The following is a 15,955-nucleotide window of genomic DNA, read 5'->3' as shown; positions in this document are numbered from 1 at the left end:
TGTCTTTCTCCTCTCTCAGGCAACTGTGTGGGTGTGTGTATGTTCATGGTGCCTCATGGATGCGGGGTAGACTCCGGCTGACAAAAAGAGCGAGACACGCGAAAGACAGGGGAACAGCCAAAAGAAAAGGGTCAGGACAACGTGCCCAGCCTCTCTGCACCCGCATCCCCCTTCCCCGACCTCCGAGGCGGGGGTCTGCTTGTAGGAAGGAACATCCCGCAGCACCAGCGAGGCAGACAAACGGAGATGCAGAAGGCTAAGAGAGAGGGAGAGAGGGGGGAGGAAGAGGCACTGGCGGCATTGCGGACAGACCGGCACCGAGAGAGCGCAAAAAACAGAGCAACAGCGACGCGCGACCACGCAGAGCTCCAAAGAGAGCGCAGACACCATTGTGAGTACGGGCACTCGTCCCTCAAGTGCACACGACAGCAGCAGACAAAGAAAAGAGAGACGCGCAAAGCGCGTACTTGACGAAACAAAGAGAGGAAAACAGTGGGCAAGCAGTCCAATAGCGCAGCTCCACATCCTGTCCTCGCTCGGTCCCCTCCCTCCTCTCCCCTGCGAAAGCTTCACTGACATCACACCTGAACCGTAACGAAAATGGCGCGGTCGCTAGAGGAGAGGTTTGCCTCCAGGAAGCTTCCGGGGGTGGAGAGCGGAGGCTGGAGGCCCTGCACCATGAAGCGTACACGGCGGCCAGCATTGGGAGAGTCAGACTTCGCGGCAGCCTCCACAAATGCAAGTCCTAGGTCGCCCTTCCCGGGGTGCTCCCCGTAGTCGCGCATGAAGGCTTGCACCATGGTGTGCTCCCACTCCGCCCACGCCGGCGGCTCCAGTGGGGTGCTGGTCAAGAGCGGCTCCTGCTTCTCCAACCGATCCGTCGCGCAGCGGGGAGGGTCAGCATAATAGGGGGCTAGGGTGCGCAGTAGATGCTGATACGTGTGCTCCACCTCGCTGAGCGCCACCGCTGAAGTGGGCGCGGCGGCGGCGGCTACTGTGCTGTCTGTGGAGTGCTCCTGCGGTTGCTGCGCCTTCCACCGCAAAACAGGTATGCGGAACAGCCGCCAAAGCAGCAGACCCAGAGGCAGCTGATCGGGCTCAATCGCAGGTGCAGCTGCCGCCCCAGTCACCGTTGCTGACAGCGCTAGTGCCGGAGCTGCTGAGACGCGGTGAGAATCGTACTGCAAGTACTCGCCTTCGGCCCGACCTGCCGCGCCTCGATAGGCGAAGGGAAAGCCAATGCGGATGAGGTACGCCACGTGCGGCTGAGGCGTCAGCAGACCGCGGAGCAGCTGCTGGTACTCGGTCAGAAGGTATGGAGATGTGAACGCGATGGGCGGCAAATGCCCACCACTAGGGTTACCACTTGACGCGTAGCTGCTACTGCCTATACCGGCGGCGCTGTTGCCACGAAAACCGAGGTCGCGGTATCGCTGCTGTTGAAGCTGCTCCTGTGCGACAGCATCAAATGGCCGGTAGAGGGCCAACCCAACGGCTGCCTGCAGCGCCGACTCCGCTTCGCGTTGATAGATGGTGTAGTTGCCGTAGAGCACAGTGTAGGCAGCCTTGTGAGCCTGCTTCACTTCCATGCGGATGTGCTCTTCCAGCCTGTCATAGTTAATGTAGAAGGGCACGGTGCGGGCTAGCGAGCTCCCCTTGGTGAGGGAGTGAATGTGGAAGATGAGCTGGAGCGGCTCACTCAAGATGGAGCACAGATGAGACTGGAGGAGCGATGCTGCTGATGGCGAGGATGGAGACGACATCAACGATCCCGAGAGCTGCGCCGCCCGCTCTTCGCGGATACACTCATTCACGTAGTCTTTGACGGCGCCAGCCGGGTAGAGCCACGACACCGGGGTGTCTCTGACGCTGAACCACACCTGCGTCGTCTCCGGGTGCAGCGCCACCGCGTACGGGCGAAAGAGCTGGAGGAGATCGCGCACAATGGCGAGAAGCATCGTGGTGCGAGGCAGCACAAACGCTGCGGGCGAAGGACGGTCTGTGGGGTGAAGGATATCGCCCTCTGCGAGGCAGACCACCACGGGCACGCCGCCAACGTACTCCTTCTGCGAACGCATATGCACGTGTGATGCGGCACCACGGCTGCGGCTCGTGTCCTTTCCAAGTGATACTTAGAAGAAAGGGGTCGTGATGGCACGCAAACCCGAATACGCATGAGTAGTCACAAGAAACGAGGAAGGGGGGAAGCGCGAAAGGCAAGCGAAACATTTAGCAAGCGACTTTCTAGCTGCACTGAGAGGGAGAGAGAGAGACGGAGCATCAAGAGAAGGGGAAACGAGGCCTGGCCAGCGGGGTTTGCATGTGTGCATGTGGGGCTGAATGGCTTGAATTAGTATTGGTTCAGCTCCACACAGCTGTGGGTGGCGAGCGCTCGATAGCCCCAGTCCTCAGAACAGAAAGAGAGAGGGGGATGGCAGTCAGCGATACGCCAAACGACGTCACAAGGGCCTTTTCTGCCGCTTATGATGCTGCTGATGCTCCTGTCACTTCTTCTTACTTAGCTTTCTTGCGCAGTGACGTGGAGAGGACGAACATTATGGAGGTGAAGGGGAGAGTTACTTTCAAAACATAACACCCATCCACCCCCCACCACCACCACTACTACCAGCGCGTCCTCCTATCGAGGCACGCAGCCAGCTGTTACATACGCTTAAGAAAAAGCCACAGCGAAAGCGATCGAGAGAAAAAAAAAAAGAAGGACCCTGACCATGAGAGAATAAAAGGCCTTAATGCACACGCCTTCACTGGGGGCGTGCCCCATACCTACTTGTGTCTCTAATGAGACGGGGGCAGCACTAAAGGTGGGAGAAAAAGAAAGCAACAACGAGTCGCGCAGCGGGCTGCCCAGTGTGCACTTCCCCTCTCCCATCCCACTCCCTGACATCCCAGCTCGAGTGCGAATGACCTCCTCTCCCCCTTGCACATCCCTGCCTCTTTCTCTTCGTATCACCCCCCTCCCTCCCGTTTGCCGCTGTCAACGAGGGACGAAGTGTGAAGGCAGAATGGGGAAGGGTGGTGAAATTGACGATAACAAACGTGCATCTCCCCCCTCCCCAAGCGGAGTCGTTACGTCCTTCCTTCTCCTTCGCTCATTTACACACACGCAGACATACAGAGAGAGGTGCTCATGTGGCGGGGGCGGGTGTCGTTTTCTTGCGCGGAGCCACTGAGCAACGGAGGCGCGAGGTGAGACGTGCTTGGCGACTGTGGTAGCGGTGTCTGAGGGAAAAGGGCAAAAGAAGATGAGAGAGATGTATGCGCCCACATAAGCCACGAGCTGTTTCTCTCTCTCTCCCATTCTCCCCTTTCTTTCTGTGGTGGGCGAGAGTGGCCAGCCTCCGCTGTGTGTTCCATCCATCACCCCACCCGCACGCACGCCCCCCCCCCCGCCCCGCCGCCACCGCCAGCCTGCGCCCCCATACCCCCACTCCGTTGAACGCAAACAAATCAAAGAAACACAACCGCAACGAGAGCGCATTCTACTTTGGGCCCCTCACTTCTCGTTCCGACGCCGACTATTCGGCAAACTGTTCGCCACCTATGCGGCAAACTTGTTCATCGTGGACAGCCACGCCTCGTAATCCTGCTGCTCCGCCCAGAAGCTGTACAAGACCACAAACTCGCCCAGCTTCTCGTCCACGCCACGCTTCTCCAGGTAGGTCATCACGCAGTTCAGGAGATCGTAGTCCAGCTCATGCACCAGAGGACCTGTGTACAGCTCATTCCGCTTTGCCTCCGCCTCGGCGCTGGTATCTTTCGCAAGCGCCGCATCGCTGTAGAAGCGGATGTTGTTCAGCACCAACTCACCCTCCTCGATGCTGAGGTCCGCCTGCATCGTCTGCCCATTCTTCTGGGTAACATACGCAAAGATGTCGTGACTGTTCGCCTTATCGGAGTCCTGGTTCGTGCTGTAGCGCACTACCAACTCCTCGCCCTCGAACGACTTGGTGAGGTCAAAGGTACACGTACCGGGCTTGCGCTCCACCTGCCAACCGACCGGCGGCGTCGGCTGCTCTGGCTTGTCGCTGCGACCCATCTCCTCCTCCAACTCTCGGCGGGTGGCGTCAGCGAGCGCGGCGTCGCTGGCGGAGCGGCATGGTACCATGAGCGCCATCGGCACAGATGTGGGCGGCGCTCGGATGGATCCAGTCATGTGAATGGACGCGGTAGCCCCAGCGGCACCGGCGCCACGGCAGGTGCGCAGAGCGTAGAGGCTCAGTCTGTTGAAGGTCCTGCGCATGGTAGAGTAAGCAGAAAAGCTACGTCGGTGCGTGTGGGTAGGTAGAAGCGTGGGTTATTACGTCTTCCGATTGCCAGCAGTAGTGTAGCTGTGGGGGGAGGAGTGGGGTGGTCGTGTATATGTCAAAGGACACAAGGACTGGGGACAGTCACGTTACCGCTGCGCTTTCTTCTTAGAGTTTCTGTTCTACCGCTACCTCTGAAAAGGGATGGGGGAAAAGGAGAGAGAAAAGAGAGGGGAGGGGGAGGGGGGGCTTCGAGTCGGCGAGCGAGAGGTAGAGAATGCGCAAGTAACAGACAAGAACGGTTGGCGTGAGAGACGGCAGGGTGTGAAGACGAGGAGGGGGGGGGCGCAGGGTGGTCGGTGCGGATGAGTGAGTGTGAATATGGCCATATGTAGACAGCCAGGAAGGGAAGGTGGAGGAGGGGAAGAGACAAGTCGTGCCGACGGTATCGAAAGAGAACGAGGCTCAAGAAGGAGGACAACAAATGGCCTGTCCGACACGTGTGGTAGCGCGCCTCACACGCGTGCATGCGTACTTTCGCAGAGACACAGAGGCACAGAAGAAGCGGCCAATACAGAGCAGGCACATTGCGCAGTCCGGACGTCAGTACTGATGTGTTAGCGCTTTGTGGGGGGAGATGGGTACATGAAACTCCGCGGTATGCCGTACGCAAGCGTCTTGCACACCTCCTCTAGGAGTGGTGTGTGGCAGAGAGGAAAGGAGGAGGAGATAGTGGGCGGAGTCAGACATCGCGGCACACTGCAGCCGCCACAACAGAAGTGGCGGCGACGATGCCAACGAGCAAGGGAAAGTTTGTTCCTCCGCAGAGAGGTGATGCCTTGCCATGGCTGCTGCTCAGCAATGACCCCGGTCGTCGCTTCCCCGCCCACCAACTGTACCCTCTCCACTGCGCAGCGGTAGGGGCTTACGCATCTGTCAGCAGCTTTGCCTTAGCCTCTGCGACCGCCTCTTCCACGGAGCCAACTTCAAGCTCATCCAACCAGGTCATGTAGTATGGATGCTCGCAGTTGTCCAGCAGCACTGGGCAAATGAACCACGGAGGGTCGACGAACACAAGACCGTTCGTAAAGTGCTTCACAAATGTGCGCACGCCATCCTCCTCGACCTGGCGCAACAGGTCTTCGCGAGACCACTCGTGTCCATCGCAGTTCACTCTCGGTGGAACTGCAGCAGGAGAAGGGGCGCAGTGCGAAGATGGGAAGACAGGCTTCTGCTGCTCCGCGCCAGCGCGCGCCTCCCCGCCTTGACTCGCCTCGTTTGTTTCCATTGCAGGAGAGGTGCCGATTAGCGACTCGCCCTGTGAACCATTGAACGGTATACGCGTAGCATCGTCGCTCATGCACACGTGGACTGGCGTGGCCAACCTACCGAAACGCGCAGCAGTAGTGCCAACGCCGGCGACATCGTGGGCCAAGAGACTCGGCATGCGGGGCGTGGTGCGCAGTAGTGGTGGCGCCACCATCAATGCATCCCACGACGTGACAACAGAGAAGCTGCTCTCGTAGCTGATTTCCCCGTGTTGCGGCGCCAATGGATTGGGTGGGATAAGCGTGGTTGCCGTTGATGCTGCCCCCTGGTCCTGCATAAGAGCGGGTGCAGCCTTCTCTTGCACGTCAGCGGGTGCAATGGGAAGGTCGGAATGCTGAGTTACCGTCGCACTAACGGTACTACGACTGGATTCGTGCTTGCGCTCTCTCTCACTGCGTGAGGCACGCACTCGCTCGGCACGGGCAAGGCCACACGATGCCGCGACCATGCCGGGAGGTACCGTCGCGCTTGAGCGGCTCTCTGTCGGTGATGCTGGTGCGTAGAGCCACGTAAGGTGCTCCTCCAGAGAGAACGGTACCGTTTTGGCAATGCTGAGAGATGGCGGGGGCAGCGCGCCAGCGACAGGTAGGAAAGCAGGCGTCGGGGGGCGCGGCAAGGGACATGGAGAAGGCAGTGAGTTAAGAAAGGTTTCGCCGAGAACCGAGTCGGTGAACGCGACACCAGGAGCTGTGAGGCTTGCGCCAAGAGCCTCGCAGCGCCATTCCGCACTTTCGCTAGCCGGAACTCGCAGCGGAGTTGGGTACAGCCGCGTGCGGATCAGCTGCTTGCGCTCATCGACCGCCTCAACGCGAGGTACCGGTCCCTGTGGAGATTCGGCCAGTGCCTCGGGGAAGCGCTTACGGCTGTCGGCCCTCGTTGCACCCGGCGGTACACTGCATGCGAGACTTGCCGTTGGGATGTCCGCAGCGCTTGTGGCGAGTGGGGCAGTCATGGGTGCCTGCGGAGACGGTGCTGAAGAATTCAGCAACGCCCCACACGGGCGGTGCGCATTGTCAGCGCCGTCCGAGATGTTGTCCCTCGTATCCCGTTGCTGCTGCCAGACACCGTCCCGGTTGTCCTCACTCCTACAACGGTACTTCGCATCGTCGCCAACGTCGGCGCGCCCCTCGTGCCCCTCACCGTGACAGCAGTGACCACAACGATGGTTCCCCGAAGAGCTGCTGCCTCTGCTGTACAGTCGGTCACACTTGCACGCAATGAGCAACTCCGCTCTCTCTCGCGTTCGCTGCGAGCCAAGGTGAGAAGGGAAAGAGGGTGACGTATTGCTGTTGTTTTCGTCCTCTTCGTGCCGTCTCTTCCTCCCCGAGCGCGAAGGTTGGCGGTGGCCACCATGCCCCTCCCCTCCGACGTCCTTAGCGTGTCGTCGTTCCATGCGCAGGTGGAGGTTCTTTCGACTAACGTGCCAGGGCGCACAAGAAGCGGACAGAGGTAGAGAGAGAGAGAGAACGGACGCAAAAGGAAAAACTGCGAGAGAAGCGCACTTATCGGTGGTGCGCGGCAGCAGACATTCTTCGTCAGCTGTAGCTTTGAAAAGGGGGCTAAATGGGGCAAGAGGCCTCCGAAGAAGGTGGTCGATGAAAACGTCCGCGGCGCACCACCATCTACGCCGTGTTGCAGACTCCTGGAGAGGGAGAGAGGTAGCACAGCACGGCTGATCCTCACACACAAGCACACAGACAGGCTCACGCAAAGATTGCTGCTAGTGTAGGAACACCAGCAACGCTCATGTGCTTATCGGCCCATAAACACATGCGCCGATAAGCACATGAGCGACCCGCATGCCGAGAGCCAAAGAAGGCCCACGTAAGCGGGAAACAAAACAAAAAAGATAAGGCCGCCCACGACGAAGAAAAAGGAGGAGAAACAAGTAAAATGGGTGAGTAAGATCAACAGCGCCGCGCAGAAACGAACATCATGATGGGAAACTTTGTTTCTCTCAGCCAGCCCTTCGGTAGTGCGTGTGTGTGTGTGTGTGTGAGCGCACATAAAGGCGGATCGTGAAGAGGTTAACGGGGGCACCTTTGCATGTGAAGAAGAAGACGGCATCCCCTTCTTTCAAGGAAGAACCAGGCCAGTAGTTCACACAACGGGTGCGCCTCTGGGGCGATACTCGGTACCGCCATCACTACCGACAGAAGGTCTTCTCTATGTTTGCTTGTTGCTTCCTTTCTGTTTCTCTTATTTGGTGGGAGGGCCCCTGACACTTCATGCCGTGGCAACGAAATCGAGGCACGGTGGTCTGCTGCCCGTGCAGGTGCTTTATAAGCGCACCCGTTCCTCTGCCAGCGTGAGAGAGGGGGGGGAGAAAGATGAAAAAAAAAAAGAGGAGAAAGAGAACCACAGCGAGGCCCTTAGCGAGTCGGCATATTAGTCCCAATCGACTCAACTTCTCGGCAGTGCGTATGCGATCCGGCCGCTTACACCGAGGCCATACTGGCAGGAAGAGAGCGCGTCTTCTATACAAGAGTATCGATACGTGTGTATCTTGTGCTTGTGCGCTCACGAGAGTGCAGAGTCACCTGTCCTTTCGTTCTCCTGTCTCACCAGGTGAAGATGTGAAGGGGTCGGGGGGCGGGACCTGCACTGACGGCATGGACAATGGAAACGATCAGAAGAAGGGGAGAAAAGGGTCACCAGTGCCCTTTCGCAACGAACGCGTCAACTCGAAGCTACACTGGTGAGCTAGAATAGAGCCCTCGCTTCCACTCGGACACGGAAAGCCCGATCCCCCTCTCCTCGATCTCGTCGCCCTGATAAGTCACCAGAAAAACGCAAAAGCGTAAAGAGAGAGGACAATGAAAAGGGGCCCCTTTTTCGAAGGGGATGGCGCGCTCTCACCTGTTGACTTAGGAGGGAGAGTAAAAAAGGTAAGGGGGGAGGAAGGGGGAGAGAGAGCGAGCGAGCGAGAGTTGGCGGCGCCAGCATTTGGTTGTCCAAAACACACCCTCATCATCTTGTACTGGCAGGGAGAGGGGCACGAACAAAGAAAATGAAGGGCGGCTGTCCCCCCCCCTCAAGTAGCCTCGCACACGCACCGCTGCGAGAGAGTCAGCACGAGCAAAGAATAAGTAAAGGAAGAAGCAAAGCGAGCCCAGGGCGCCTTTCTACGCATCCACAGACAGAAGGCGCCCACAAGCCCATGTCCACCTAAGTGAAAGGAAGAGCGAAGGAAAAGAGAAGGCCTCACCACCGGCCGAGATACGCACATGCACCCATGGAAGGGGAGAAGGAGAGAGCGAGACGGGAGGCTCGCCCTCTTTACACATTCGGCACATCAATGCACAAGAAGAGGCCGAGCAAAGGGAAAAAAATTTTCAAAGACGAAGACAAAGTACAAAACTTCACATGAAAGGAAGTAAAGAGAGCAGCAAAGTAAACGAGAAAAAATAGCGCAGTCGTGGCCGCGTGGAGGAGCGGAGGGGAAAGGCAACACTGCAACGCTTTCCAAGGATAGAGTGAAAGAGAGAGAGAGAGAGGGCGACAGCACAGGTCAAGACAAGGGAGGAGAAAGAAGGTGTCCTCCTTCACAGCTCCCTCTGGACTCTGTGTTGCCGCCACCGTTTTCACACTCCTGTGTTCCTCTGCCCTCTCCACCACCACCACCACCACCACCGCGCTTTTCGTCACCCCACAAGGTAACTCACAGGGGACCAAAAACAAGCAGATTGAGGATGAAGGCATGAAACACCGCCGACACGAGCGCATAGGTCGATAGGAGATGCACACACAGAGGTGCATCCTGTTTACACAGTCATCCTGCACGAGACCACAAAGAACAAAGGGGCATCGTGAATGGAGAGAAAGTGGAAGAGCTCTCTTACTGCTGGTAGGGACAGTGCCCCAGCACAACACTGCGCAGTGGGCGGTACACTTGCACCCCATTAGTTGTGTCGGCAGACGCCAGTAGCCACTCTTCCGTCTTGGAGGGGTTCCACGAAGCGTCGGTCACGCGGCCCACGTGACCGATGTGTACAAACGACACCTCTGGCGGCGCCAGCTGGTCCTCCGAGTAGTCAAGCGGGAGTGACGCCTTCGCCAGATCCCACAAAACGACGCGGCCGTCGGCGCCGTAGCTAAGCAGAACGGTTTCGCTAAAGGGCGACCACTGCAGACCCGTGATGGAGCAGCCGTGGTAGTTGAGCTCCCAGATGGGGTCCGTGGTACGGCGGATGTCCCACAGACGAATGCCTCCCTCCGCACCAGCGGTCGCCAGCTGGAAGGCGCCGATCGGGTGGAACTGGGCAGCTGTCGCACCGCTCGCGTGCGCCGAGTGAATGGTAGAGCTGCTGGTGTTCATGCGAATGTCCCACAAGCGCGCGTCTCCGTCCATGCTCGAGGATGCCAACAAGTGTCCCTGCGAAGAGTGCCAGCAGCAGTCGCTGACGATGTCACGATGGCCAACCAAGCGCTCGAGTGGCTGGATTTCAGGGTCAGTCAGCGCCGGGTCAACAGCCGAAGCCTCGCGCATGTCGATCGTCAAGCGGTGACTCACGTCGTAGTAGTTGACGTAGTGATCGTCGGCTGCGCTCGCGATGAAGCCGGGTTTTAGCGTGTTCCAGCTGAGCCCAAAGCCGCCACGGCGGTGCCCGCGCAGCATTGCATCCGGCACCGTGCGGCCAGCCTCATTCTCAGTAAAGTCCTGGACGAGGTTGTACACTCCAATGAACCCGGTCGCAGTCTTGACAGCGATGATGTTCGTCTCCGCAGGCATCGCGCGAATCTTCAGCACTGCCGCGTCCATCATTAGCTCCTGCTCACAGTGGAAGTGGCCCTTGACGTTGGCGAAGCGCTTGCCAGGGTCGATGTGCCCCTCCTGCTCGGGATACACCGCCTCCACCCCGGCAATGTCGTCGTCACCATAGAGACCGTACATGACGTCCTTTGTCGTGTTGACCGGCACTGCCACCTCCATTACCTTCACCGTGTTCACCGTCCCGCTGAGCGGGTGCACCTGAGTACCAATCGCCAAGTACTGCAGTGTGTAGTCACGCTCCGGGTCGACGAAGGCGCGATCGGGAATCCACTCCACCGCCAGCGTCGGCCACTCGACAACGTGTGTGCCACAGTACTCGTACAGGTACTTTGCTTCCGCTTCGAAAGATCGCTGCAGCGCTAACATGCGAGGCAGAGCATTCGCAGCCTGGTGGGTTGAGATGAAACGGCGTCGGATGTGGGTATGAGTGGAGTTAGCAGAGGGGGCCACAGTGGTCGCGCCGTCAGCGACACCGCGGTGCGTCGGCCAATTGCTCTCCGAGCCATCGTCGATGCTGTCGGCGTCACACACATCGTCCGCGCTTCCGCTGGAGGCACCGTCGCGCACAGCATCGCTGTTGGCACCTTCTGCACCGTGCCCGCGGCAACGGCGGCGGCGCCAACTAGCGTTGTCAGTCTCCGGGAAAGCAGCTCCGGCGTCATCCCTGTCGTCGGGGGTGACTGTGGCGTTCCTCCTCCGCTGATCACGCAACGCCGTCATTCGCGCGTCGAAGTAGGAGTTCACTGTCGGCGGCACTGCAGCATGCGAGGACGTCTTCTCTGATTGTTTCCTCTGTTGCGTGTCAGCGTCGGTACCCCCGATCACGCATCCCTTCCGCATTTCCGACATTTTCAGCTCATTCGCGTCATTTCCTCGTGTGGATACCGACTTGATCTCTGTGCTGCTCTCCTTCCCGCGCTGCAATCGAGTCAACGCCTGCGAACGCGTCACTCGGCTGGCCGGTGGGGCCACCAAAGGAGGCACCCCTCTATACGACTGCGTCGGGGGCGGCTGTGGAAAAGACGACGCGACGCCAGCGCTGTTCGCCGACTCGTTGCTGTGGTTCATACCCCCCCCCCTCTCCCCCGCCGCGCTTTCCCGTTGCTGATGTGGAGTGTTCGCACCACCCGTGAAAGCCTGGGTGAAGAGAGCAGAGGCGCACGGAGGTGCGGAGCCCACGGCGCAAGTGGGGCGGTCTGTCAGGTGGCTGGGGCAACCAAATAAGGGAAAAAGGTGGCCTTAGAAACTGAAACGACCACCCAGTACACGAACAAAGGAAATTAGAAAAAATGACGCCGCTCAATAGGCGAGGGAGAAAACTGCCAGACGAAGGCACTGGGGGAGGCAAAGAGTATCCGTAGGTGCTCGGCAGAGTGAGGGGCCGCTACGCACTTGTGCACTGACGTGCTGTGAGTCTTCCGCAGCTCTTTGGTTCTTCTCCTTTCTCTGATTTCCTCTTGTATAGGCGAGGAGAAAAATAAGCGGGCATAGACTATGAGGGCGAGGGTAGAAAGAGGAAGGGGGGTACGGGCAACCTCGCGATGCCAAGCCAAGGAAGGGTGCAAAGGACAAGAGAGGCAAAGCAATAGCGGTGTCGGTATGTATTTGCGGAGAGGGGGAGGGGGGGCAGGAGTGTCACATGGGCCCGCACTTGCAGGTGCAAGGACGGGAGGAGACTGGCCGACTCTATGTGGGGGGAGGGAGGGGGCGCCTGCTTGCCTGGTCGAGGAGTAGAGATGTTGGAGGTGGGGAAGTATTTTTCGATGCGCGCGAGCGACTTTAGTGCACATAGTGGGCAGGAAGCAGTGCTTTGAGGGGGGGGGAAAGAGAAAAGCGGGCGTCCACACGAAGAAGTGCGGGGACGGACTGTGCGCTGCTACGTATGCGCTCGCTAATATCGTCCACAGAGCCCTCACCTAGAGGCCCATGAAACTCGGCAAAAGAAGATGAGTTCACCAGAGCGGTGGGCAGGAAAAAAGAGAACGCAAGCTTGAGAGACACGCTTTCCCCCGACACACATTACTCGTCCTGCACCACCATGTCACCCAGCTGACGTTCGCCTCGGTGTTCTCTGATGATGACGTGGCGTTGTAGCCCTACTCTTCGGGCGCGACAGCCGGCCGGCACTACGTGCACGTGTGCGGCGCGGCTGCGTGAACGTGTTTGCTGACGCGCTGACACTCCGTAGTGTCACAGGTACCGCTGGTCGTGTGCGGTGTTGAGAGAAGTAGCCGTTGAAGTCGAGGCGAGACCACAGCGCGCGCTCCCACGCACGCCCACCAAGACCGAGGTGACCCATAAACACCGCCACAACCTCCTGCTGCACACGCGCCTCGAGGGCACTTAGCGTCGCACGCACCTCCACCGGAGTCTTGTTGACGCCATCGACCGCCCAGTACGAGATGCGATAGCGCGTGCAGAGGGTGTAGAGGGTTGTCGCACACGTGTTGAGGGACTGGCACGCGCGCAGAAGCGGCTCGGAGCCTTCCGTGAGAAACGTAGCCTCCGCCACATGCCATATGAACTGGTCGTGGAAGTGCTTTGCCTGGTCCACGCTCGTGCATGTAGTCGACGCGAGTTGCTCCTCGAGTTGTGCGGTGTACACGCTGATGACATCCACTTGCATGTAGTAGCCCACCGAGGACTCCAGAAAGTGCAGAAGCTGAAACAGAGAAAAAGCGCGACGCAGGTCTGCCGAGGGGCTCAAGTTGGTTACCAACGCCTCCGAGAAGAGTGAGCGCGTCACTGCAAGCGCCTCCAGTGAGAATCGAAGGGCGAGATGAAACGAGAAGAGTCGCTGGTAGTACTGCAATGACTTCTGCGACACGATTAGCAGCAGACCTTGAGGAGGGATATACTGCAAATGAAGAGCTTGAACGACGAGCAGGAGGTGCCGCGCCATGTCCTCTGTTGAAGCAGCCGCGCCGCCACCGCCGCGGGTGCGCCGGCCCGCTCGCCCCTGGTCCTCACCAGCAAAGGCCGCATTCGCCTGCTGAATACTGCTCGCCGCCACCCGCATCGTGAATGGCTCGTACGCGGCGGTGTCGTGCAGATTGCTGACGGAGAGAGCGAACAAGAATGCGTCCGCAGCGGTGCGCTGCAGGTAGGCGCCACGGGAAGCCACGGCACGAGACTCACGAGCCAGAGCGTCTGCTGCATCCTCGCCCTTCGCCTCCTCATTTGCGCCCTCGGCCCCTTCGATGGTGGCAGCGGGCGAGAGTGACGGCAGCAGCGGCGCCCGCGCAGGTGACGCTGCCGCACCTTCGCAACCGCCGTGTTGAATCGGCTGCAAACCAGCAAGAGCAGACAACACACGCTCCACAAAAGCGTACCACACGTCGCCGCGGTGGCAGAGAAACATGTTCCGCAGGGCGGCAAGGTTCACCTTTAGCGAAGGAAAATCGCCGACCTTCATCCACAATGCCTTGGACCACAGCGTCTTCGCCGCCTCCACACGTGCCGCTAGCTCCTCTGCGGCCAGTACACCACCATGGCACAGCTGCACGTCAAAGATGGAGTGAAAGACAGCATTGGCGGCCTCGTCCTGTGAACCGAGAGCCAGCTGCTCCAGGTAGTCGCTGCCACCCTGCACATCCGCGTCGCGTAGCAGCACCCGCCGCTCTTTACCTGCCGCCAATATCAAGAGGCCTAGCTCGGGGGACACGCCGAGCGGAAGACGGTCTGTGTAGAGGATGTGCTCCTCACCGCCGCACCTGAAGCGGGTTGAGGTGCTCCCCACCGGCACCGCCGCCGCTGCAGTTTCCGTTGGTTTGGTGCGCAGTGCAATGAAGTAGTCCCGACGTGCGTGCAACACGACACCATGTGCAATGTAGTGAGCCGTAGTGTAGAGCAGCGCCAGCCACACGCTTTCTCCGAGAAGACGGCGAAAGACTGCCGGGACCTCCTGATTGTGAAGGAAGTCGCCGAGCAACGGCAGACACACCTCCGTCTGCTGTTGTTGCTTGACGATAGCCTCCAGGAGGGTGAACGTCAGGATGTAGGTAGCCGGGAGCACAGCAAGCGCCGACGGCGTCTCGGCCGCCTTCACCGCCTCGGCGTAGTTGACAAGAATCTTCTTCACCCCATTCGCAATAGCGGCTGGGTACAGTCCCTCAGTGCGGCCGACAGCCGCCTCCTGGGTGGCGCGCAGAAGCGTGTGATAGCTGCGACCAAGAGGCAGGGCGCTCTGCAGAAGAAGTCGCTCTGTGGGGTGAAAAGGCAACGCCTCGCAGTACCTGCGCAAGGCTGCCGCGGACGAGGCACCAGCCGCGCTGTCCGCACTCCACTCCTTTGTTGTCCTCGTGTCGGCCGCTGACGAAAGCGTATCCAGCGGCTGCTTGAGGAGTGCTGAGTTGAAGCCCAGCAAGCTGCACTTCACCTCCTCCATGAGTGCCTTAGCGAAGCGCGAGCCCTTCGACCTTGTCGCAGTCACCGAAGAAACGAAACAAGCCTGTTGTGGAATGAAGAGGACACCAAAACAGAGAAAAGTCCCGAGTGAGCTGCTTGGTAGAGGAGTGACGGTACAGAGAGTGTGTGTCTGAGAAAACTACGTTTCAGCTTTGTGCGGGTCCCAGGCAGGGTAGGTGGCGCTAGGTGCGCACCGGTCTATGATAGTGTGGGTGTGAGAGCCAAAACGATACATGTGCGTGCACGTCTTACAGGGCGTAGCGGCGCGTGCGTCCTCGTCAATGCGGAGAGAGTGATGAGCAAGTTCTTGAGGAAACGGGGGGGGGGTATATTAGAGAGCGAGTGAGAGAGAGGTGCAGCGTACGCATACGTGTGTTTGTGTTAGCCTGGGCTCGGGTCGCGATATTTAGGGCAGTGAGTGAATCCACATGCTTCTGCACCTCGCAGAGAGAGAGGGAGGAAGGAGACTCTCCTAGAGTGTCCTGCGAAAGGACACGAATGGGGCGCTCGAAAGAGGGTTATTTTCCTCTGAGTATGAATGCAGATGCACCACCACCACCACCATCACCACTCGTCATTGCATCCTTGCCCCACTCGCGATGCGATTGTGAAGCACGCGAAGCAAAAAGGAGGCATTCGCGTCCCAATCGGCGCTGCCCTGAGTGACCTTTTCTTTCCATTGCCTCTGCAGCTGCTTCAAACGAGTGCTGTGAGGAGAAAGGAGGGGGATTGAAATGGGTGCGAAGCGGTGAAGACGCGACGAGAAAAATAAAAAGGAAACGAATGCCTCCACGGCGGTCACGCATCTCCTCCTGCTGTTGCCCAGCGCCTCCTTCGGCCCGACAGCTAAGAAAGTGTGTGTGTGTGTGCGTGTGTGAAAGGAAAACGTCAACGGTGTCGCTTACGAGCAGCACGGGTAGAAAATGCGAAAAAAAAAAGCACCACAGTGCCACTCGCACCTGCACTCACACATGCACACGCAGAAGTTTGCGAAGAGCGCAAGGTTGGAAATACACAAGCCCAACACGATGATGCGCTGAAATCAACAGATGGAAAATGACGAATCGCAGAGAAGCGAAGAGCAGACACGTGTGTCTATCATCCTCTTGTGCGTGCGTGTCTCCCTGCTGTCATCTGTCTCTCCGCCACCTTGAGCAAGAGGCAAGGGGATGATGAGAGA

General features: G+C 58.9%; 5 protein-coding genes across 5 annotated transcripts; all 5 read right to left on the bottom strand.

Moving 5' to 3' along the window:
* Positions 1 to 578: 578 nt before the first annotated feature.
* On the bottom strand, positions 579 to 1,958 carry LBRM_30_1100 (conserved hypothetical protein; the record flags this gene model as incomplete). The annotated part of the gene is made up of 1 exon (XM_001566693.1): positions 579 to 1,958. The coding sequence occupies one exon, from the start codon at positions 1,956 to 1,958 to the stop codon at positions 579 to 581; it is 1,380 nt and encodes a 459-aa protein (XP_001566743.1).
* A 1,601-nt stretch (positions 1,959 to 3,559) lies between these two features.
* Positions 3,560 to 4,135, bottom strand: LBRM_30_1090 (putative p22 protein precursor; the record flags this gene model as incomplete). The annotated part of the gene is made up of 1 exon (XM_001566692.1): positions 3,560 to 4,135. One exon carries the CDS (start codon positions 4,133 to 4,135, stop codon positions 3,560 to 3,562), a length of 576 nt encoding a protein of 191 aa, XP_001566742.1.
* A 1,055-nt stretch (positions 4,136 to 5,190) lies between these two features.
* On the bottom strand, positions 5,191 to 6,546 carry LBRM_30_1080 (conserved hypothetical protein; the record flags this gene model as incomplete). Its single annotated transcript, XM_001566691.1, has 1 exon — positions 5,191 to 6,546. One exon carries the CDS (start codon positions 6,544 to 6,546, stop codon positions 5,191 to 5,193), a length of 1,356 nt encoding a protein of 451 aa, XP_001566741.1.
* A 2,886-nt stretch (positions 6,547 to 9,432) lies between these two features.
* LBRM_30_1070 (conserved hypothetical protein) lies at positions 9,433 to 11,436 on the bottom strand (the record flags this gene model as incomplete). Its single annotated transcript, XM_001566690.1, has 1 exon — positions 9,433 to 11,436. The coding sequence occupies one exon, from the start codon at positions 11,434 to 11,436 to the stop codon at positions 9,433 to 9,435; it is 2,004 nt and encodes a 667-aa protein (XP_001566740.1).
* Positions 11,437 to 12,409: 973 nt separating this feature from the next.
* LBRM_30_1060 (conserved hypothetical protein) lies at positions 12,410 to 14,755 on the bottom strand (the record flags this gene model as incomplete). Its single annotated transcript, XM_001566689.1, has 1 exon — positions 12,410 to 14,755. The coding sequence occupies one exon, from the start codon at positions 14,753 to 14,755 to the stop codon at positions 12,410 to 12,412; it is 2,346 nt and encodes a 781-aa protein (XP_001566739.1).
* Positions 14,756 to 15,955: the final 1,200 nt, after the last annotated feature.

This window comes from Leishmania braziliensis, chromosome 30 (assembly GCF_000002845.2).
Source record: "Leishmania braziliensis MHOM/BR/75/M2904 complete genome, chromosome 30".
Lineage (NCBI taxonomy): Eukaryota > Euglenozoa > Kinetoplastea > Trypanosomatida > Trypanosomatidae > Leishmania > Leishmania braziliensis.
This window is presented reverse-complemented; position numbering and strand designations above follow the sequence as displayed.